Below are 19,123 nucleotides of genomic sequence, written 5' to 3'. Positions count from 1 at the left end.
CTCTGCAGGCATTGTACTGGGAAACGTCTTGGTCAACCCTCATGCTACTCTGATGTTTGCTTTATCTCGTGGTCATCAGTGGATCTTGGTCCTTGAATTACTGACATTCAGATTTTTGAGAATAAAATTTTCTGTAGAACTGGGAGAGTTTTCCAGGCAGAGGGAAAAGTATTCTGAGAACAGCCTCTCTCAAAATTGCTTCAGTTATGGGCAGGGCAAGTAATTCTTTAGGTTCCTAGCTACTTTATCAGCATATCGTTTTCCCTGAGGCTAGATGGTGATGGAAGGTAGTTTGATTTTGTTAATCTGCCTATTCACCACGAGACATATCAAAAGCAACTAAGTTCTCCAGGGACCCTAACTGGACTGCGGATCTGTGAAATCTGTGAATTCTTCCCTCCTTCCTCCCTTCCCTTCCTCTCTTTTCTATTTTTCCTTGCCTCCCTCCCACCCTCCTTCTTCCTTTCTTTCTCTTTCTGTTTTTCTTTCTTTCTTTTTCTTTTTTTTTCTTTCTTTCTGAAATAATCTACACATACACACAAAACTATGACTTCCTGGTTCAAAATGCTATATAAACAACCCTGAATATTATCTTTTAATTCATCTAAATTGATGGAAAGTAAAACTTCCACCTTTATTTATTTATTTAACTTGCCCTTAAATAGAGAAATACCCCAAGAGACTTCCTAATGTCATATATTTGATAGAACCATAGACTGTCATACCTGAATTCTATTCCATTCCCCTCCCTCCCTCCCTCCCTCCCTTCCTCCCTCCCTCCCTCCCTTCCTCCCTCCCTCCCTCCCTCCCTCCCTTCCTCCCTCCCTCCCTCCCTCCTTCCCTCTCCTTCCCTCTCTCTCTCTCTCTCTCTCTCTCTCTCTCTCTCTCTCTTTCTTTCTTTCTGTTTCATCTGGCTTGATTGCAAACTGGGCTCAAGGGGCTCCTCCTGCCTCAACCTCCCAGGTAACTGAGACTACACATGCACATTATTGCACCTAGCTATGAGCTATGAATTCCGGATGTCTCTGTGAGCAGAATGCATGAATCTTACGTGTGCACTGAACGAATGAACCTCTGTGCTTCCTCTGCAGGTGATACAGGCTTGCCATTCTTGTCCCAAAGCAATTGAAGTTGTCGTCAATGCCTATGAACACATCAGGTGGAATATAAAATGGAGAAGAGCTATCCCTGATGATGACTTAGAGGTAAATAATCCATTTGCTTCCTAGGGTTTGCACTACCGGGTATTGATAGGCGGCAATTCAAGTACAGAACTTTTGAACAAAAAAATATTGTTTTTGAGAATGTTTTAAAAGTCTTTTCAAAATAATGAGAAAAAGGTTTGTAAATTCAGGTATGAGAGTCTATGTTTCTATCAAATATATGACATTAGGAAGTCTCTTGGGGACATTTTTCTATTTAGGACAAGTCAAATAAATAAAGGTGGAAGTTTTACTTTCCATCAATTTAGATGAATTAAAAGATAATATTTGGGGTTGTTTATACAGCGTTTTAAACCATGAAGTTATAGTTTTTTGTGTGCGTGTAGATCATTTCACTCACTTTTTTCTTTTTTAAAATTGGTTCTTTTTACTTATACATAACATTAGGATTCATTTTGACATAATTATAAAAGCATGGAATATAATTTGCTCTAATTCAGTCCCCAGTACTTTCCCTTTCCCTCCCCTCCTCCCTTCACCCCTTTCCTTCCCTTTATTCTACTGATCCTTTTGCTATTTACTTATAGTACTTTTAAAAAAATTAGTGTCTTATGGGTGTATTTGATAGTGAGAGTCACTGTGGTACATTCATACATGTATACAGGAAAGCTCGATCAGATTTGTTCCACTGTCTATCCCTTATTCTGACTCTCCCCCACCCCCTTAATCCCCTTCACTGAGTCCACCAACCTTTCTTCTATTTTAATGGAATTCCTTCCCTCTTTTTCCTTTCTCTCTCTTTATTCCCCCTTATTTTGGATTGGCTTTGGACTATCAGAGAATATATTAGATCTTTGACTTTTTGGTCCTGGCCTATTTCACTTAGCATGATAGTGTCCAGTTCCATCCATTTACCAGCATATGCCATAATTTCATTCTTCTTTCTGACTGAGTAATACTCCATTGTGTTTACATTACACATTTTCTTTCTCCATTCATCTGTTGAAAGGCATCTAGTTTGGTTCCATAGTTTGGCTATTGTGAATCGTGCTGCTATAAACATTGATGTGGCTATATTCCTATAGTATGCTGATTTATCATCTTTTGCATATATGCTGAGGAGTAGGATAGCTGGGCATATGGAAGTTCTATTCCTGTTTTTTGAGAAGTCTCTGTATTGCCTTTCCAGAGTGGCTGCACTAATTTGCAGTCCCACCAATGATATACAAATGTACTTTTCTCCCCATATTTTTGCTAACCCTCATTATTATTTGTATTCTTGACCATTACCATTCTGACTGGAATGAGATGAAACCTCAGTGCAGTTTTGATTTGCATTTACCTAGAGATGTTGAACATTTTTTCGTTTCTTCTTTTGAGAAGTGTCTATTTAGTTATTTGGTCCATTTATTAATTGGGCTATTTTTGCGGTGTGTGTGTGTGTGTGTGTGTGTGTGTGTGTGTGTGTGCGCGTTAAGCTTTTGACCTCTTTATATATTCTGGCTATTAACACCCTACCCGAGGAGCAGGTGGCAAAGATCTTCTCCCGATCTCTAGGCTCTCTCTTCACACTCTTAATTGTTTCCTTTGCTGTTCTGAAGCTTTTTAATTTGATGCTATACCACTTATTGATTTTTGGTTTTATTCTTGTGCTTTAGGAGTCTTGTTAAGGAAGGCAGTAGGCCTATGTTTTTTCTAGCAGTTTCAAAGTTTCTGGTCTAATTCCCAGGTCTTTGATCCACTTTGAATTGAATTTTTGGTGAGAGATAAGGTTTAAGTTTCATTCTTCTGCATATAGATATCCAGTTTTCTTAGCACCATTTGTTAAAAAGGCTATCATTTCTCTACTGTATGTTTTTGGCACCTTTGTCTAGCATCAGATAACTGTATTTATGGAGGTTTGTCTCTGTGTCTTCTATTCTATCCTATTGGCCTTCCATGTGTATTTCAGTGCCTGTACTGTGTGGTTTTTATTACTATAGCTCTGTAGTATAATTTGAGGTCTGATATTATGATGCCTCCAACATTGTTTTTTTTTTTTTTTTTTTTTTTGCTCAGAATTGCTTTGGCTATTCTGAGCCTCTTATTTTTCTTAAATAATTTTAGAACTGCTTTTTCTACTTCAGTGAGGAATGTCATTAGTATTTTGATGGGGATTGCATTGAATCTGTATGATTCTTTTGGTAGTATGGCCATTTTGAAAATATTAAGCCTGCCCACCCAAGAACCTGGGAGGCCATTCCATCTTCTAAGTTCTTCAATTTCTTTCTTCAGTATTCTATAGTTTTCATTGTAGAGCTCCTCCACATTCTTCATTAGATTAATTCCTAAGTATTTTATCTCATTTTTTTGAGGTTATTGTCAATGGAATAGCTTTTCTAATTTCTTTTTCAGCAGATACACTATTGTAGTATAGGCAAGTGATTGATTTATGTATGTTGTTCTTGTATACTGCTGTTTTACTAAATTTATCAGCTCTAGAAATCTTCCAGCAGAGTTTTTGTGATCTTCTAAATTTTGGATCATGTCATCAGCAGATAATTTGACTTCTCCTTTTCCTCTTTGTATCCCTTTAATTTCCTTCAGTTGCCTGATTGCTCTGGCTTGAGTTTCAAGGACTATAATGAATAACAGTGGTGAGAGTAGGCATCCTTGTCTTATTTCTGTTTTTAGAGGACATGCTTTCAGTTTTTCTCCATTCAGTATGATGTTGGCTCTATCTTTGTTGTATATAGCCTTATAATGTTGAGGTAAGTCCCTTCTATCCCTAGTTTTTCTAATGTTTTAAACATGAATGGATGCTGAACTTTGTCAAATGCTTTTCTGCATCTATTGAGATAAGCATGTGATTCTTGTCCTTAAGTCTGTTTGTGTGGTGGATTATGTGGTCTATTTATTGGTTTGTGTATCTTGAAGCAACCTTGCATCCCTGTCATGAAACCCACTTCATCATGGTGCACTATCTTCTTTTTCTTTTTTCTATTTTAAATTTTTATTGTGGGAACGAATGTTCCCATTCACCCATTAAACAAATGGCGAACACTTTTAGATCGTGCACTACCTTTTAAATATGTTTTGTTTGTAGTTTGCCACTATTTTATTAAGCCTTTTTGCATCTGTGTCTATCAAGGATTTTAGCCTGAAGTTTTCCTTCCTTGATATGTTTTTGTCTGGTTTTGGTATCAGGGTGATACCAGCTTCACAGAATGAATTCAACAGTGTTCCCTCCTTTTTTATTGAGGAGGATTGGTATTCATCTTCTTTAAAGGTGGACTCAGAACTTGGCTGAGACTCTGTCCAGTCTTGGGTTTTTCTTTGTTGGAAGGCTTTTGATAGCTGCTTCAGAGTCATTACTTGATATTGATCTGTTTAAGTTTTCTACATCCTCATGGTTCAATTTGGGTAAGTCAGATGTCTCTAGGAATTGGTTCATGTTTTCCAGATTTTCTAGCTTATTGGAGTATAAATTTTCAAAATAGTTTTGATGATACTCTGGATTTCAGTAGTGTCTGTGGATTTTACTCACTTTTAAATGTCTTGATGTGTTATTATTAGGCAGCAAGTGGAGTATTACAGACCATGCTATTCACACAGAAAGCCTCTGGCAGAGCCAGGTCCTCACTTGTAAACTTATGGACTTTGCTGACTCTGTAAAGCAGTCCTTTCCCAGAGCACCCTGTTCTTGCTTCAAAGTCACAGACTGTCCCTAACACATGGAGAGGCATCAAGCACAGAGTACAAAGTTCCCTGGGCTTAGAGATCTCTAACACATGGAGAGGCATCAAGCACAGAGTGCAAAGTTGCCTGGGCTTAGAGGTAGGTCTGTAACACATGGAGAGGCATCAAGCACAGAGTGCAAAGTTGCCTGGGCTTAGAGGTCAATGGCTAGGGGTGCAATCTTTTTCTGCTACCTTTTGAGCTGTTTTACCTTTAAAAGTTACTTTGCTTGACTAAGCTTCATTAATCCTCTACTACTATTAAATATATGAACATAGAGGTCACATGAGACACATAAAGGGCATGCAATAATATTGAATTAATTGAAATCGTGAATTTGGATTGAACAGATCCAGGCAGCTCACATAAGTATATTTTATCTCATTTCCTGGGTTCTGGGTTGTGTGTATGATTTCCCCTCCTGACTCCTCATGTGCCTCCTCCTTACCTCCTCATCTCAGCTTCATGTTTAATTTTGTCCTGTCATCAGAGACCCTAGAAGGCTGCCCTCATTTGTAAAGTGGGGGCAGAAGGCATCACTGTTGATTTTTATTCATGTAAACCATGGGACCTTTGTCATGTTAACCCATCTTGTCTTTCTCTGCAGAGGTACTGGGATTTTTACCACTCTCTCTTCACCGTGTGCTGCAACTCTCCAAGGACCCTCATGCATTTATCGAGATGTGCCATTCGAAGAGCATTACACAACAGATGCCACAAAGCAATTCCTTTGCTTTCCCTCCCATTGTCATTGAAAAAGTACTTGCTTTTAGAGCCAGAGGGAATCATTTATTAAGCCTTATGAGACAGCAGTTCCCAATCCTAGATATTTAAGTGGACTCGCTGGGTAGACACAGTTTGCATAAATAAAATGGTACTTGGGTTGATTATAACACTTCAGGGATTTCAAAACACTTTACAAACACTATGTCATTAATCCTGGAGTATCGTGGTGAGGGGGAAATAAACAAGGAAAGTTAAGGAATTTTCAAAGACAAGAGTGTGTTCAGAAGGTACTTGTATGACAGTAACAGCTGACAGATATAACGCTCTTACTAGGTGCCTGAGACGTTTTGTTAAACTCTGCATTTATTATCTCATCTGAAATGGGACCCACATTTTCTTACAACTTATCTCACTCTCTACCTTATCAATAATACGTTTACATTACCATTTAGTTTGCAACATAGCAGGTTTTGTGATGGGCCTCTTAAACTTGGCGTTTTCCATTTAGCAGTGATTACTGTTTATAGTTTTGCAAACTCCTGTTCCCCACACCAAGCTCCTCAACTTTAGCGAGGAATGCCCATGAGCACAGGCGAAACAAGATCTTTGAGTTTGATTAGAAGCAAGAAAGAAAGACCAGTCCACTTAGTAGTCAGGAATGGCCATTTCAACACACTCCTATCAAGCCTGAGACTGGAGACGCAGAGATGAGTCGATGGGACTCTTGCTCTCCAGGACTTCACCATTTAGCCGAGGATCCGGACCTATAAGCAGGTAACTGCAATAGAAAATGACGGGGCAAAAGTACAGGTGCAGACTCATGTTTATTGCTTACCTTTCAAAGTTGTGTTTCTGACATGAAGTGTGTGATTATTTTTTTGAAGCATGATAATAAAGAGTGAAGGGATTGTGTAGAGTAGAGGGTTCTCCTGCTATTGTTAGGGTGAATGTATTTGAGTGTCTCTGAACATCCAGATATTGTCTTACTTTAGTTTCCTATTTAGTACCTTCCTGGACTCTTTGAGAAAAATATTACACACTCAGTGGCTCCTCAATGTATGACAAGGAAGGTAAGAAAGTGGGCGAAAGCAAGGGTGTAAGGGGAAAGACGCTGTCAGTTACTTTGCTCTTTTTATGTAGTAGAATGACATGTGGAACATTTTAGTTCAAAGAAAGGAGCACTTTGCTAGTGACTGCTGGTTTCAGGAAGTAAATAAGAGTTTTTGAAAATGGCACAAGTTTGAGAAACTTGGAAAGATAAGTGTGTTAATAATCAGACCTGCTAGAAAGAGGAATGTAGCTAATTCACCTCTGGGCCTCTTGGTTTATGAGGCCAACTTTGCTTGGCTTTTTTGTTCTTACTAATCACTTTTGGATAAGCTCATAGCCTCTTGGCATTGCTTTTTTAGAGGTTAAAGCAGAAGTAATTAGGTGCAAAAAATGTATTTGCCAGTTGTAAGCAGTTGTCTTTTATTTGTGTGGTCCTCCATCATATTTAACTTTGGATGCTTGAGTGTTGAATAGAGATAATGTCAAATATTCTGCTAGACTACCAGTAGACTGTGCTTCTGAAGTGGGATTCTCCTACTCCCAGTGGAGGAAAAACCATGGGTAGATATAATAATCTTTTTGAAATTTTAGTTTTACTCAACTAATTTAGGAGAATATTTTGTACTAAAATGAGATCTCTATCATGGGACAGAATGATGAATTTGCATGAATTATTCATATAAAACATGAGCTTTTAAAAAGTAGTTTGCTTGTAGTAAGTGGCATAGAACACACCCCAGAACATTTGAAGGATTGCAAGCTCCCCTCCATGGTAGGAATGTTCTGGCAGAAAGATTTGTGACATAGTGACTTAGACAAGTAAGCTGATACTGAGGAGAAGAAGAGGTGGTGTCCTCCACCTCTTGTTCTCCTCAGTATCAAGAGATAAAAACGTTTCCAGCTAGCTTGCGTGTGTTTAAACATCTGTATCAATGTAGCATAGAATATGTGGATACTCATTTTGAAATGTTTATTTGTGGACTTAAAGTGATTTTTTTCTTCATTTTTGAACTTTTCTTTAGAGATCTTAAATAAAGCTCTTCTGTTTCCTTTCATCTTTGCGAGTTACTTATTTACCAATAAAAGGCGTCTTCCTAACAGAGTGTTGACTTTCCAGCAGTGACACTGAAGAACTTTGCGTATTTCTTTGCTTCCTTCAACATTTAAAAAAAGAAAAAGAAAATGAAGAGCCGTGCTCCTGAATACATAAACACTTTCCAAAGAAAGTAAAGAGTAAAGATGGCCGAAAAGCAAGTCAAATCCAGGCCAGCGCTGTGGGGAAAAGAGTGTTTTAATAATAATGAGCGAATTGTGCTGACTCCTCTCCTCCACTTCTCACCTCTTCTGTTGTCCTGGGGTTTTTCATTTCCCCTCATTCTCACCACCCTCTCAACCCTGGGCAAAGCAACAGAGGAAATTACATCCTCACGATGCCTGTGTTGCTTTCTGGGAGAACTTCCTGTAAATAGACATCTAACGTCCTGAAGAAAAAGCCATCAATCTTCTGTAAGTTAATGCCAGATAGAGGCTGTGATGTGAAGAAAAGACCACCTGTCTGGTTTTCTCACTTCTCTGGATCTAGACACACTCCTGTTCTCTTTTTTAATCACCTAGTGTTACATTTCCACTTTGTCCTTCCATCCTGAACCCAGTGGGTTCTGATAAAAACACAGCAGTGGAAAGTCAATGGTAGTGCTCAGAAAAGCAACAAAACATTTGCAGCGGGTTATCAGTGTTGGAAAAGACAGCTGAGCCTGATATTTTTATTATTCATCTGATTGTGAAGAACTCACAAAAGTTCTAAGTTCATACACTTCCAAAACTTTTAAAAAAGAAATCTCAACTATTCACTCATTTTCTTTGAAATGCAAACATCATACCTAAGGCTTAGGAGGAATTCCTCATCATTCTCTATAAGAAGATAAACAGATGCATTAGTTAGAAGTTCAGTGTCTATCCATTTGGGCTCAAAGTCCAGCTCCCACCTCATTTGATGCATAATCTAGGAAAAATGATATAACTATTCCATTCCTTCATTTCCTCATTTGCAAAATGGAAATAATTGTGGTACCTACCTCATTGGACTTTTATGGGATTATTTTAAGGGTTAAATTAATACATCAAAACACATAGAACTGAGCATGACAGCTAAGTATTTTATTGTTAATACTATCTTTGTCAGTGTTGCAATCATAATTTATCACAATTATAATAATTTATGGATAGGTTTCTTCCAGCAGGGTATTATATCCTGAGAGTGATGCTGTCACTGTGAGAGACACATAAGATTTCTGTTCCCTTTGGGAAATGAAATGGGCGAACTCCTATCATGCTGGGCACTGTTCCACTGTCCCACCGATGACCACTGGGAATCTGTGAGTAGGCAGGATGAACCAAATCCCTGACCTTGGGCTTTTTTGAGATGAGGAGTGAGGGATGGAAATAGCACTGATGTGGAGGGTTAGGAAACAAGCCAAATGAATTCATTTTTGAAACTCTTCCCTTTTGTGAGTGGGTTTGTCTAGGAGGAAATGACTCCTTTTATTATTTTTTTTAAGACTGTAGGGGATCTACGGAAAATTTACCACGTGGTGGACAGAGAGGATTGTTCAGCTGTTTCCATCTTCAGTGGAGAGCAGGAGATCAACTGTGTAGTGAAGGAGTATGGATTAGTAACGAGGGTCCTAGAGGTCACAGTTATTCCACATCAGAATGAATGAACAGGGACGGCTGGAGAATTTCATCCATTGATTCTTTTGCTTGCAAGAATTTATGCAGTTCTACTACACATATAGTTCTGAGTTCAATGGGGAAGGAAGGAGGGGAGTTTTTTTACCAAGTCTTTGTAAGACTCACTTTTAGTAGCTCCAGTGTTTTCATTGATTACTTGTTACTAGAAGCAAGAATAAAAAGATATATAGTGTTTCTTTTAATTAGATACTATCTAACTGAACTATTTTTTTCTGTAACCTGAAATAAAACCGATGATTAAAAAATGATTTTCAAAACCTATATTTCCTTGCTAAATGGCCTTATTCATATGTTTGGTCACACCTGGCACCAAAAAGAAGCAATGCATAAAATATGCAAAACCATCCTCCAAGAAGTAACTACTTTTCTCTTTTTCTTTCTCTTTTTAGTAACACTAAGTGGATTAGGTGTGTGTAAGTGTCTTCATTACTAATTGGTTTTCTCAGATGGAGGTATGCCTCAATGATATTGGATAACAACTATGCAAATATATGCTAATCCAGTCACAGAAATGAAGTAATGATGGCACTTGGTACTTCGTAAATTAAAGATGCCCCGGATTAGTTTTCAGTGCTTATCAAGCAGGGAAGAACAGACAAAACAGAACTATCATTGTGGGACATGTAAGGCAATCTTGGACACAGATATAGAAGATTTAGGTGCCCAAACCCTGTCTACTCAGAGACTCGAGGGAGACACTCATTCTGTGTCCTGTTTCAGACTTGGGGATCCAGAAATTTTGATTAAGAAATGGTGGATACCAAGTGAAAATTTTAATCTATTTTAAGGAGGAAACAAGACATATAACTGAGCTGCTCTTCTCGCTATCCTTCTCCTGGTCTTGGCAGGCTGACTTCCATGGAAAGCAACAACTGAATTCCTTATGCCCTGGTTCAGGCAATAGAGAGATTAACAGGACAATGGGACCCTTTCTGGCTGCCTCGCTGCTGGGCCCCTTGCTGGTAGCTGAATACCTGGTGCCAAAAGTCTCTCTCCCTGGCTTATGGTAACTGCTTCCTCCACCAATTTCTTCACACCTGGGGTAGTCAAGCCTTCTGTGTGGTTGCCTTTGTCCCTGTTCTAAGTGACTTGTCCTTCCTTGGTGGTTTTTTTCTATGCTACCTACACTTCTATAAACAGTCCTTAATTAAATTCCCTCCAGTCAACCCTATTGAGTGTGGGTTGCGTCTCCTCTAGAGATCCTGACAGGTGCACAAACATCACACTAACAACTCAGAGAGCCCGGGCAGTGGTCCTGGTGGTAAGATGTGTTGGAGTGGAAGGCTGGGAGAGGTCACTATGAATCAGGGAAGGCTGCATGCAGGCAGGTGACCTTGGCTGACCTGAAGAAGCGTAGGGTCTGGGTTACCTGCTGTGCAGGGGACAGCATTTATCATGAGTAAGAAGGCCTCACTGAGGTTGGAGCTGGTATGTACAGTGATACTCACCATCACAAAGACACAAACTTGGTGGAAGTAGAAGGGAGCATTGGTGTCATAGAGAGTGGTGAAAGAGGTCCGAAGGGCTGGGCGGGACCAAATGACAAAATACCTTAATCACGGAGAGGACCCTGGGGAGCCAATAAATACTATTATTACCATCATAATTATACTTTTCCCCATCTTGTAACTTGTATACTAATAATCCTTATGATACAACTAGGTAACATTTGTAGGGTAGTTTATTATTTTGAAACATTTTCGTGATGCTTAAGAGCTAATAATTGCCTTAATTCCCTTTCCATGTCAAAATAAATCAATAAATAGATATGTAAATAAATATATAAATTCTGAAACTTTAGAAAAAATATGTTAATGTAACTACTAGTTAACCTCTTGTCTTGTCATGTAAAACACTCCAATCCTATGGATTGATTTACTCTTGAGTGGAAAGAGGGATTATAACTTTGCCTTTTTTACATATTAAAAGCTAACGGCTTTTTAAAAATTCCGTTATAAAACGGAGTCTTTTCCAGGGCATCTGCGAATACAGATGGAAGAAAAGTTGAAGTTGCAGGACTGCTAGCTACAGTCCTTGACGTGGTGGTGTTCAAATGATGAATTGTTTACAAAAACGCTGACATAATTACAGTCCTGCGAAGTCAGACAGACAGTGAAAGGCCTCTGAGGATGATCCATCAGGGAAAGTTTAGGCATCAGCAGATTGTTTCTCAGTAACCTCTCTGGCTAATTCTGTGGTAAAGAAACAAAAAACTGGGAAGTGTTTGCTCCTTGTGTTAGCACTGTGGTGGGGGCACAGGGGAAAAAATAAGGACTGTGGTTTCAGTGATTTGTGTTTTCTCCTTGATTATGCCATTATTGTCTAAATGAACTTCAGCCACTTTCTAAACCCAAAAAAGTGTCATTTGGATAATAATAATTAAATATCTGACACACAAAGTTCTTTTGGGAATTAAATAAGATGACATAAGTAATTCATTTAAAAACAGCATAATGTATGTAGTTAATCCCCAGTAAATGCTCAGATAGTACATGTCTCTGCTATGTGGGCGATTATGTAGAACTTAGAGAATACAGAACTAGAAGACAGGGCAGAGTTCCGAAGACATTTATGTGCACAATACACACAGCATTTTTTTTTTTTTTTTTTTGTACTGGGGATTGAACCCAGGGGCACTTTACCACCGAGCTATATCCCAACCCTTTTTTATTATTCATTTTAAGACAGGGTCTTGCCAAGTTGCTTAGGGCCTTTGCTAAGTTTCTGAAGCTGGCCTTGAACTTGCAATCCCCCTGCCCCAGCTGCCAGAATCTCTGGGCTCACAGGTGCACGTCACTGCACCTGGCCCAACTTTTGTTTTTTAATTGCACTTGAACCACAACAGTTTTCCTGCGGTACTAACTCACTCTCTGAAGTGAACTGTTCAACTGACTTGTCAATAGTTCTCCGCTTGTGGCAGTGTTGGTCCGAAGGAGGCCCTGTGGGAGAACTTCCGCCTGCCCTAAATCAAAGCTGGTTCCTGTGGCTGGAATTACTACAGGGAGCTCTCATTTCTAAAATGCACCCTGAAGGAAATTAAACCTGAAGGCCCAAGGAAAACAAATAGATAATCTATAGCAGATTTCTTTGATCTCCCATTTATAGTTTCAAACAAATCAACTCTGCCGTTTATTAGAAAGAGATCTGGGTACAGGGAAGAGATTTTAGAACCACAGGTTTCTGACCTGTGGGTATCTTACGGGAAGGAACAACAGAAGAGAATAGGGCTGCCGTTAGTCTCTCTGGATGTAGCCCTGATGTAGACAATTTCATTAGTAATTCTGTTCATTCAGTTTCCCTCCTTTCTTCCTCCTTCCCCTTCTGTTTCTTGACTCTTTCCTGGGTGTGCCTTTTGCCTCTATTCGGTTAGGATTTCAGTGTGATCCACATAGAGGCCATGCTGCTTATACTCTTGAGGACTGTCAACGACTGATAAGACCAGTGTCTTCTGCAAATTTGCATTTAGTTTATACTTTAAGCCATGCATCAACTGGGACATTCTGTGCATCTTTCTCCTTCTTTGATTCTGTGTTCCCAGTTTGAAAATCCCAGTTTTGGAAGGTTTTGTTTTCCTTCTAGCAATGGCTTACAGGTGAGAGATGGGGGCCAAATCAGAAACAAAAACTACCAGGGAGGTAACAAGGAGAAGAGACTCCAAAATGAGGTGTGCATATGTCAGCCTGTCCCCAGCAATGCCAGGGAAAAGGCAAAAACATCCACTCTGGGTTATAGGTGTCCTGTACGTTGCTGCTCAGTCAACTCCACCCTAGGGTTATAAAGGTGCTCCCTTTGGGAATAGTACAGAAGAATTACAGCAGAGATTACAGCAGAATAGAGGACCATGTGGACCCTTGGAGTCAGATGTGCTATGCATGGAATTCTTCTCTGCCTTCTCAACCAGTTTCCACCTTGGTCTCTAGGGCAAAATTTGCCTCATTGTAGAATTCACTGGCAAGTAAATAACACAAGACCTTGAGCATATTTAGTGCAATGCCAGGAACACGGTTAACATTATTTTTTTGTGGAGCTGGGATTGAAACCAGGGCCTCATGCCTGCTAGACAAGTGCTCTACTACTGAGCTACCCCTCAGTCCAACTTTTGATAAATTTAATTATTATTCTAAGTCCACCCTACTTGATTTTTCCAGTTCAATTCTAGATTTCTATAAGTGACTGATCCACAGATGCCAGTCAAGGCTAGAAACAACTATTTAACCAATATACATGAGTAGAATACCTGGCTGTATCTATTTAAGAACATTCTATTAGTATGTGTTGCAGCTCACAGGGGAACTTGCTCATTCCTAGACATTGGCAACATCTAGATAAATCAATATAGCCCTTTCAAGGTGCTGGTCTTTGAGCTGGTTTTCCAATTATTCCTCTTTTTTTTTTTTTCGTTATGGGGTCCTATTATGGGGGCCAGGCTGGTCTTGAACTCTTAGACTCAAGGCATCCTCCTGCCTCAGCCTCCCTAGTGTCCAGTGTCCAGTGTTGGAACTATAGCCACCACACCTGCCTTCAAAAATTCTTATTGTTTTTCTATATTGGAACAGTTCTGATTGATTCACTCAACATGCATTACCTCTGTATGTATAGCTTACTTTTCTTACTTAGATATGGGGTGCTTAAATTTGGGCTGTTCTGAGATAGAAAACATGTTGCACAGCATTTTCCACACCTGTGGCAGGCAGTATTAACCAGTTAAGATGTTCTCTTTTGTTGAGCCCACTGAGTCTCAGAATCCTCCTTAACACAGTGTCTGGGCTGCTACTGCCAAATGCTTGGTGTCCACAGACAGGATGAAATACATTTGTCATTTCTGGGTTCTACTCTCAATGCTCTCAAAGGCCCATGGCCAAACATATTAATAAAATGCTGGAAGGAAATTGAAGGCAAGTGATGATACTTGGCACAGGACTTTTGTTTTGGTTTTATCAGACAAAGCATTGGATTTTGACATTCATCCAACAAGTATTTGCTGAAGCGGACCCTGTACCTGTTGGGGCTTCAAAGGTGAATAGTGGCGGACAAAGTCCTGACCCTTATAAGTCCCCGATGAGTGCAGGTGTTCTCACTCTGAGCTGTACATCACAACACCTGTGGTGTTTTTAAGAATACCAGTACCCATTCCCTGCCTCCCCCTTTTAAAGCTTCAGTTATCTAATTAACCTAAGTTCTCCACACGTCACACTATGTCGTAAATGTCTGCCTGCCTGTCTTCCCCAGGAGGCTGTAAACTCCTTAAAGGAAAGAACTATAATCATTCAGTTAAAAAAAAAAAAAAGTCAAAGTAAAATTTGCATACGGTGAAATACACAACTTTAAATATATAATTGGGTGAATTTTAAAAAGTATACATACCCTCTAATCAACATTCAATGAAGAATACATTTATTACTCTAGAACACTCCTTCTCGTTTCTTGTGAATACCCACCTCTCATTGGCAGCTTATCTGCTATTTATGTCATAGGTTGGTTTTACCTGTTCTTGAACTTCGCAGAAATTGGATCATACAGAGTTTTTTGTCCAGCCTCTTTCTCTTGACAGTATTTTGTATCTATCGGTAGTTTGTACTTCTTTATTGCTTTGTAGTATTCCATTGTAGGAATGTACCACAATATATTTATTTAACGTTTAATTTATTTCCAGTTTTGGGTAATAATGGATATAATGATTAATTTTATGTGTTAACTTGGCTGGGATATAGTAAACAGATATTTAGGTTAAACCCCAATCTAGACATTTCTGGGAAAATATTTTTTAGAAGTGATTAACATTTAAATCAGTAGACTTTTATTCCATACTTTTTTTATTGATGCATTACAGTTGTACATAATGGTGCAATTTGTCATTACATATTGGTACATGCCACAATATAGCAATATAATTTGACCAAATTCATTCCCCAGAATTTACTCTTTCCATCCTCTCCTCCCTCCCTCTGGTCCCTTTCCTCTATTGATCTCCCTTCAATTTTCATGAGATCCCCCATTACCTTTTTTTTTCCCCTTTTCTCTCTAGCATGTGAGCCAAAACATGCAACCTTTGGCCTTCTGTGTTTGGCTTATTTGCTTAACATAATGGTCTCAAGTTCTAACTAATTTCCTGAAAGTGACATAATTTCATTCCTCTTTATGGCTAAAATTCCATTGTGCATATATACTACATTTTCTTTATCCACTCATCTGTTGATGGACACCTAGGCTGGTTTCATAATTTGACTATGGTGAATTGTGCTACTTTAAATATGGGTATGCATGTAATCACTGCAGTATGATGACTTCAGTTCTTTAGCATAAGTATCAAGGAGTGATATAGCTGGGTCATATTAAATTGGTAGATTTTTAGTAAAGCAGATTACCCTCTATAACATGGGGGTGGGCCTCATCCAGTGTGCAGAATGCCTTAACGGGAAAAGACTGAGTTCTGGAGGAAAAAGGGATCCTACCTTCAGACTGTCTTCAGATTCGGGGCTGAAATGTCAGCTGTTCCCTGGATCTCCAGCCTGCTCGTTTTCCTTGCAGATATTGAGTCTGCCAGTCCCCATAATCACATAAGCTGATTCCTTAAAATCTTCCTCTCTCTCTATGTGTGTGTGTGTGTGTGTGTTTGTGTGTGCATTCACACTCACTACAGTGTATAGAATTAAAATGAATCAGTGATGGATTCATATGAGATAGTGGTTCCATAATAGAGGTGAGAGATTCCTATTACCTAATGACATTGTAGCTGATGTAACACCACAGTGCTAAGCATTGCTCATGTGTTTCTGATAGTGTTGGTGTCGACAAATTTACTTCACTGCCAGTTGTATAAAAGTGTAGCAGTTGTAATTATGTACAGTACATGGTATTTGATAATGACAATAAACAACTGTTAATGATTTATGCATTTACTACATTATACTTTTTTATCATTGTTTTAGAGTATGCTTCTATTTATATGTCTATTAAAAAAAAGTGAGCAATAAAACAGTCCCAGGCAGGTCTCTCAGGAGGAATTCCAGCAGAAGGCATTATTATTACAGGAGGTGATGGCTCCATGTGTGTTATTGCCCCTAAAGACCTTCCAACAGGATAAGATGTGGAGCTAAAGATAGTGATATTAATGATCCTGCTCTGTGCAGGCCTAGCCTAATGTTTGTTTCTTAGTTTATAACAAAAACATGAAAAATTAAAAAAAGAAATTTTTTTAATTTAAAAATTAAAAGTTTATAAGAATAAGAATATAAAGAAAGAAAATATTTTCATTCAGTTCTACAATGTGTTTGTCTTAAGCTAAGTGTTATGAAAGAATAAAAAAGTTAAAAAGTTAAAAAAATTAAAAGTGTATAAAGTAAAACAGTTACAGTAAACTAAGGTTGATGTTTTATTGAAGGAAGAAAAATATTTTTATAAACTCAGTGTCACCTAAGTTTGCAGTGTTCATAAAATCTACAGCAGTGAACTGTAATGTCCTGGGCCTTCACATTCACACACCATTTAGTCACTGACTTACCAGGAGAAACTTGCAGTCCTATAAGCTTCATTTAGGGTCTGTATTTTGTATAGGTGATGTTAGTCAGCTTTCCATTACTGTGACACAATACCCGAAATCAGCAATCTTAAGGAGGAAAGGTTTATTTTGGCTTAGTGTTTCAGAGGTTTAAATCCATGGTCACTTAGACCTATTGCTTTGGGTTTACAGCAGCAAGGTGCAGGAATCATGGTAGGAATGAATAGCTGATGACTATTCATTCATTCATTCATTCAACTCATGATGACCAGAAGGGAGAGAGAGAGAGAGAGAGAGAGAGAGAGAGAGAGGTGCGAGTCCCAAAATATTCTCCAACTACTTTCTACTAGGCTCCATCTCTTAAAGGTTCCACCACCTCCCAATAGCACCAAGCTGAAGACCAAACTTTTAACATATGGGCCTCTAGGGGACATACTAGACATACAGCATAGGTGCACTATTTTTTATTTCTACACCATATTTTTACTATATATTTTCTGTGCTTAGATATACAAGTGTTTACCATTGTTTTGAAATTGCTTACAGTATTCAGTACAGTGCTATACAAGTTGGTAGGTAGCTCAGGAGTGATAAGCCGTATGATATAGCCTAGGTATGTAGTATGCTACATCAAGTAGGTGTGTGTAATGTGTGCTATCATGTTCTCACAGTGCCAAAATCACCAATAATGCATTGCTCAGAGCGCATCCCCTTCATTAAGTAATACAGCATGATTGTATATATATACTTACAACCTATTGGTTCTGTTTCTCTGGAAAACCTTGGCAAATGCAATCAACAAACTTGCTATAAACATTTTTGCTCAAATATGTTTTGTGGATTTGTTTCCATTTCTTTCAGATATATATCTAGAAGTGGAATTTATAGGTCAGCCAGTCAATACATATTTAATAAGATGATATATGTATAAGAAAGTGCTAAAGAATTTTCCAAGTGATGACATTTTTTCACTTCCACCAACAATATCTGAGACTTCTGGTTACTGACATACTTGTCAATAGTTCGTGAGGTTAGTTTTTTAAACTTAATATTCCAATGGGTGTATAGTGATATGTCTTTGAAGTTTTAATTTGCCTTTCTCTTAGAGTTAATGATGTTAAACAGCTTTTCACTTGCTGCTAATGTGGTTTGTCAACTTGACTGGATTGAGAGATGCCTAGAAAATTGACAAAATACATTTCTGAGTGTGTGTATGCAGATGTTTCCAGAGATGATTGGCTTGTGGGTCAGTGAACTGAATGGGGAAGCCCTGCCCTTAATGTGGATGGCAGTTTTTCATAGGCTGGGGGCCTGCTCTAACAAAAAAGCAAAGGAAGGGGGAAGCTCCCATTCGTGCACACTAGACTCTTCTCAAGGGGGTGTGTTTTTTGCTGCTGCCATTGCTGGGGCCATCACGATCAACATTCTTCAACTTTTGAATGCAGACTTGGCACTAGTGACCCTCCAGGGAGCTTCCAGGCCTTCAACCTTAGACCAGGTCTGCATCGTAGGTCCCTCTTATTCTAATACACCAGCTTCTTGGACAGAGCAAGTACTTATTTCCTGGCTCTCCATCCTGTAGATGGCCATGGTGTGAGTATCCAGTCTATAATCATGTTGGTCAATCTAATAAACTCTAATAAATTGTTTCTTTTTTGCTGGAGAACCCTGACTAATACATCTGCTTATCATCTTTTTATATATCTTCCTTTAGTAAACCACCTATTCAAATTGTTCATAATTTGTACCCTTTGAATTTCAACTCCTGATATTTAATAGTCACTACATAATTATTGAATGAAAGGAATGTTTAATCTTGTATCTTCAGTGATTATTCTAAAATGATTACTACTCAATGCTTATAAAGTACTCATCCTAATGCCTGACACAGAGTCAACATCCAACTAAGTGTTTTAGTCAACTTTGCTTTGCTGTGACCAAAAGATCTGACAAGAACAACTTACAGGAGGAAAAGTTTATTTTGGCTCACAGTTTCAGAGTTTCAGTCCATGGTCAGCAGACTTCATAAACTGGGCCTCAGATAAGGCAGAACATCATGGCAGAAGGGCATGGTAGAGAAATCAGCTCGGGACACAGGAATAACCAGGAAGCAGAGAAAGAGCTCTGCCCACCAGGGACAAAACATAAAACCCAAAGGTAGTCTCTCAGTGATCTATTTCTTCCAGTCACACTCTATCGGCTTATGATTCCCAATCAG

General features: G+C 38.7%; 1 protein-coding gene across 1 annotated transcript in view; it reads left to right on the top strand.

Annotated features, from left to right (window-relative positions):
• Window positions 1–7,711, top strand: part of ASB4 (ankyrin repeat and SOCS box containing 4) — a 59,586-nt gene extending 51,875 nt beyond the window's left edge. The window contains exons 4-5 of the mRNA XM_079152236.1: window positions 1,092–1,205; window positions 5,488–7,711. Coding sequence (XP_079008362.1) covers window positions 1,092–1,205; window positions 5,488–5,676 — 303 coding nt within the window. The 3' untranslated portion in view covers window positions 5,677–7,711. The remainder of the gene's footprint in view (window positions 1–1,091; window positions 1,206–5,487) is intronic.
• Window positions 7,712–19,123: the final 11,412 nt, after the last annotated feature.

This window comes from Sciurus vulgaris (genome assembly GCF_902686455.1).
Source record: "Sciurus vulgaris genome assembly, chromosome: 8".
In the NCBI taxonomy this organism is placed as follows: domain Eukaryota; kingdom Metazoa; phylum Chordata; class Mammalia; order Rodentia; family Sciuridae; genus Sciurus; species Sciurus vulgaris.
The sequence above is the reverse complement of the archived record's forward strand: the minus strand, read 5'-3'. Positions and strand labels throughout refer to the sequence as shown.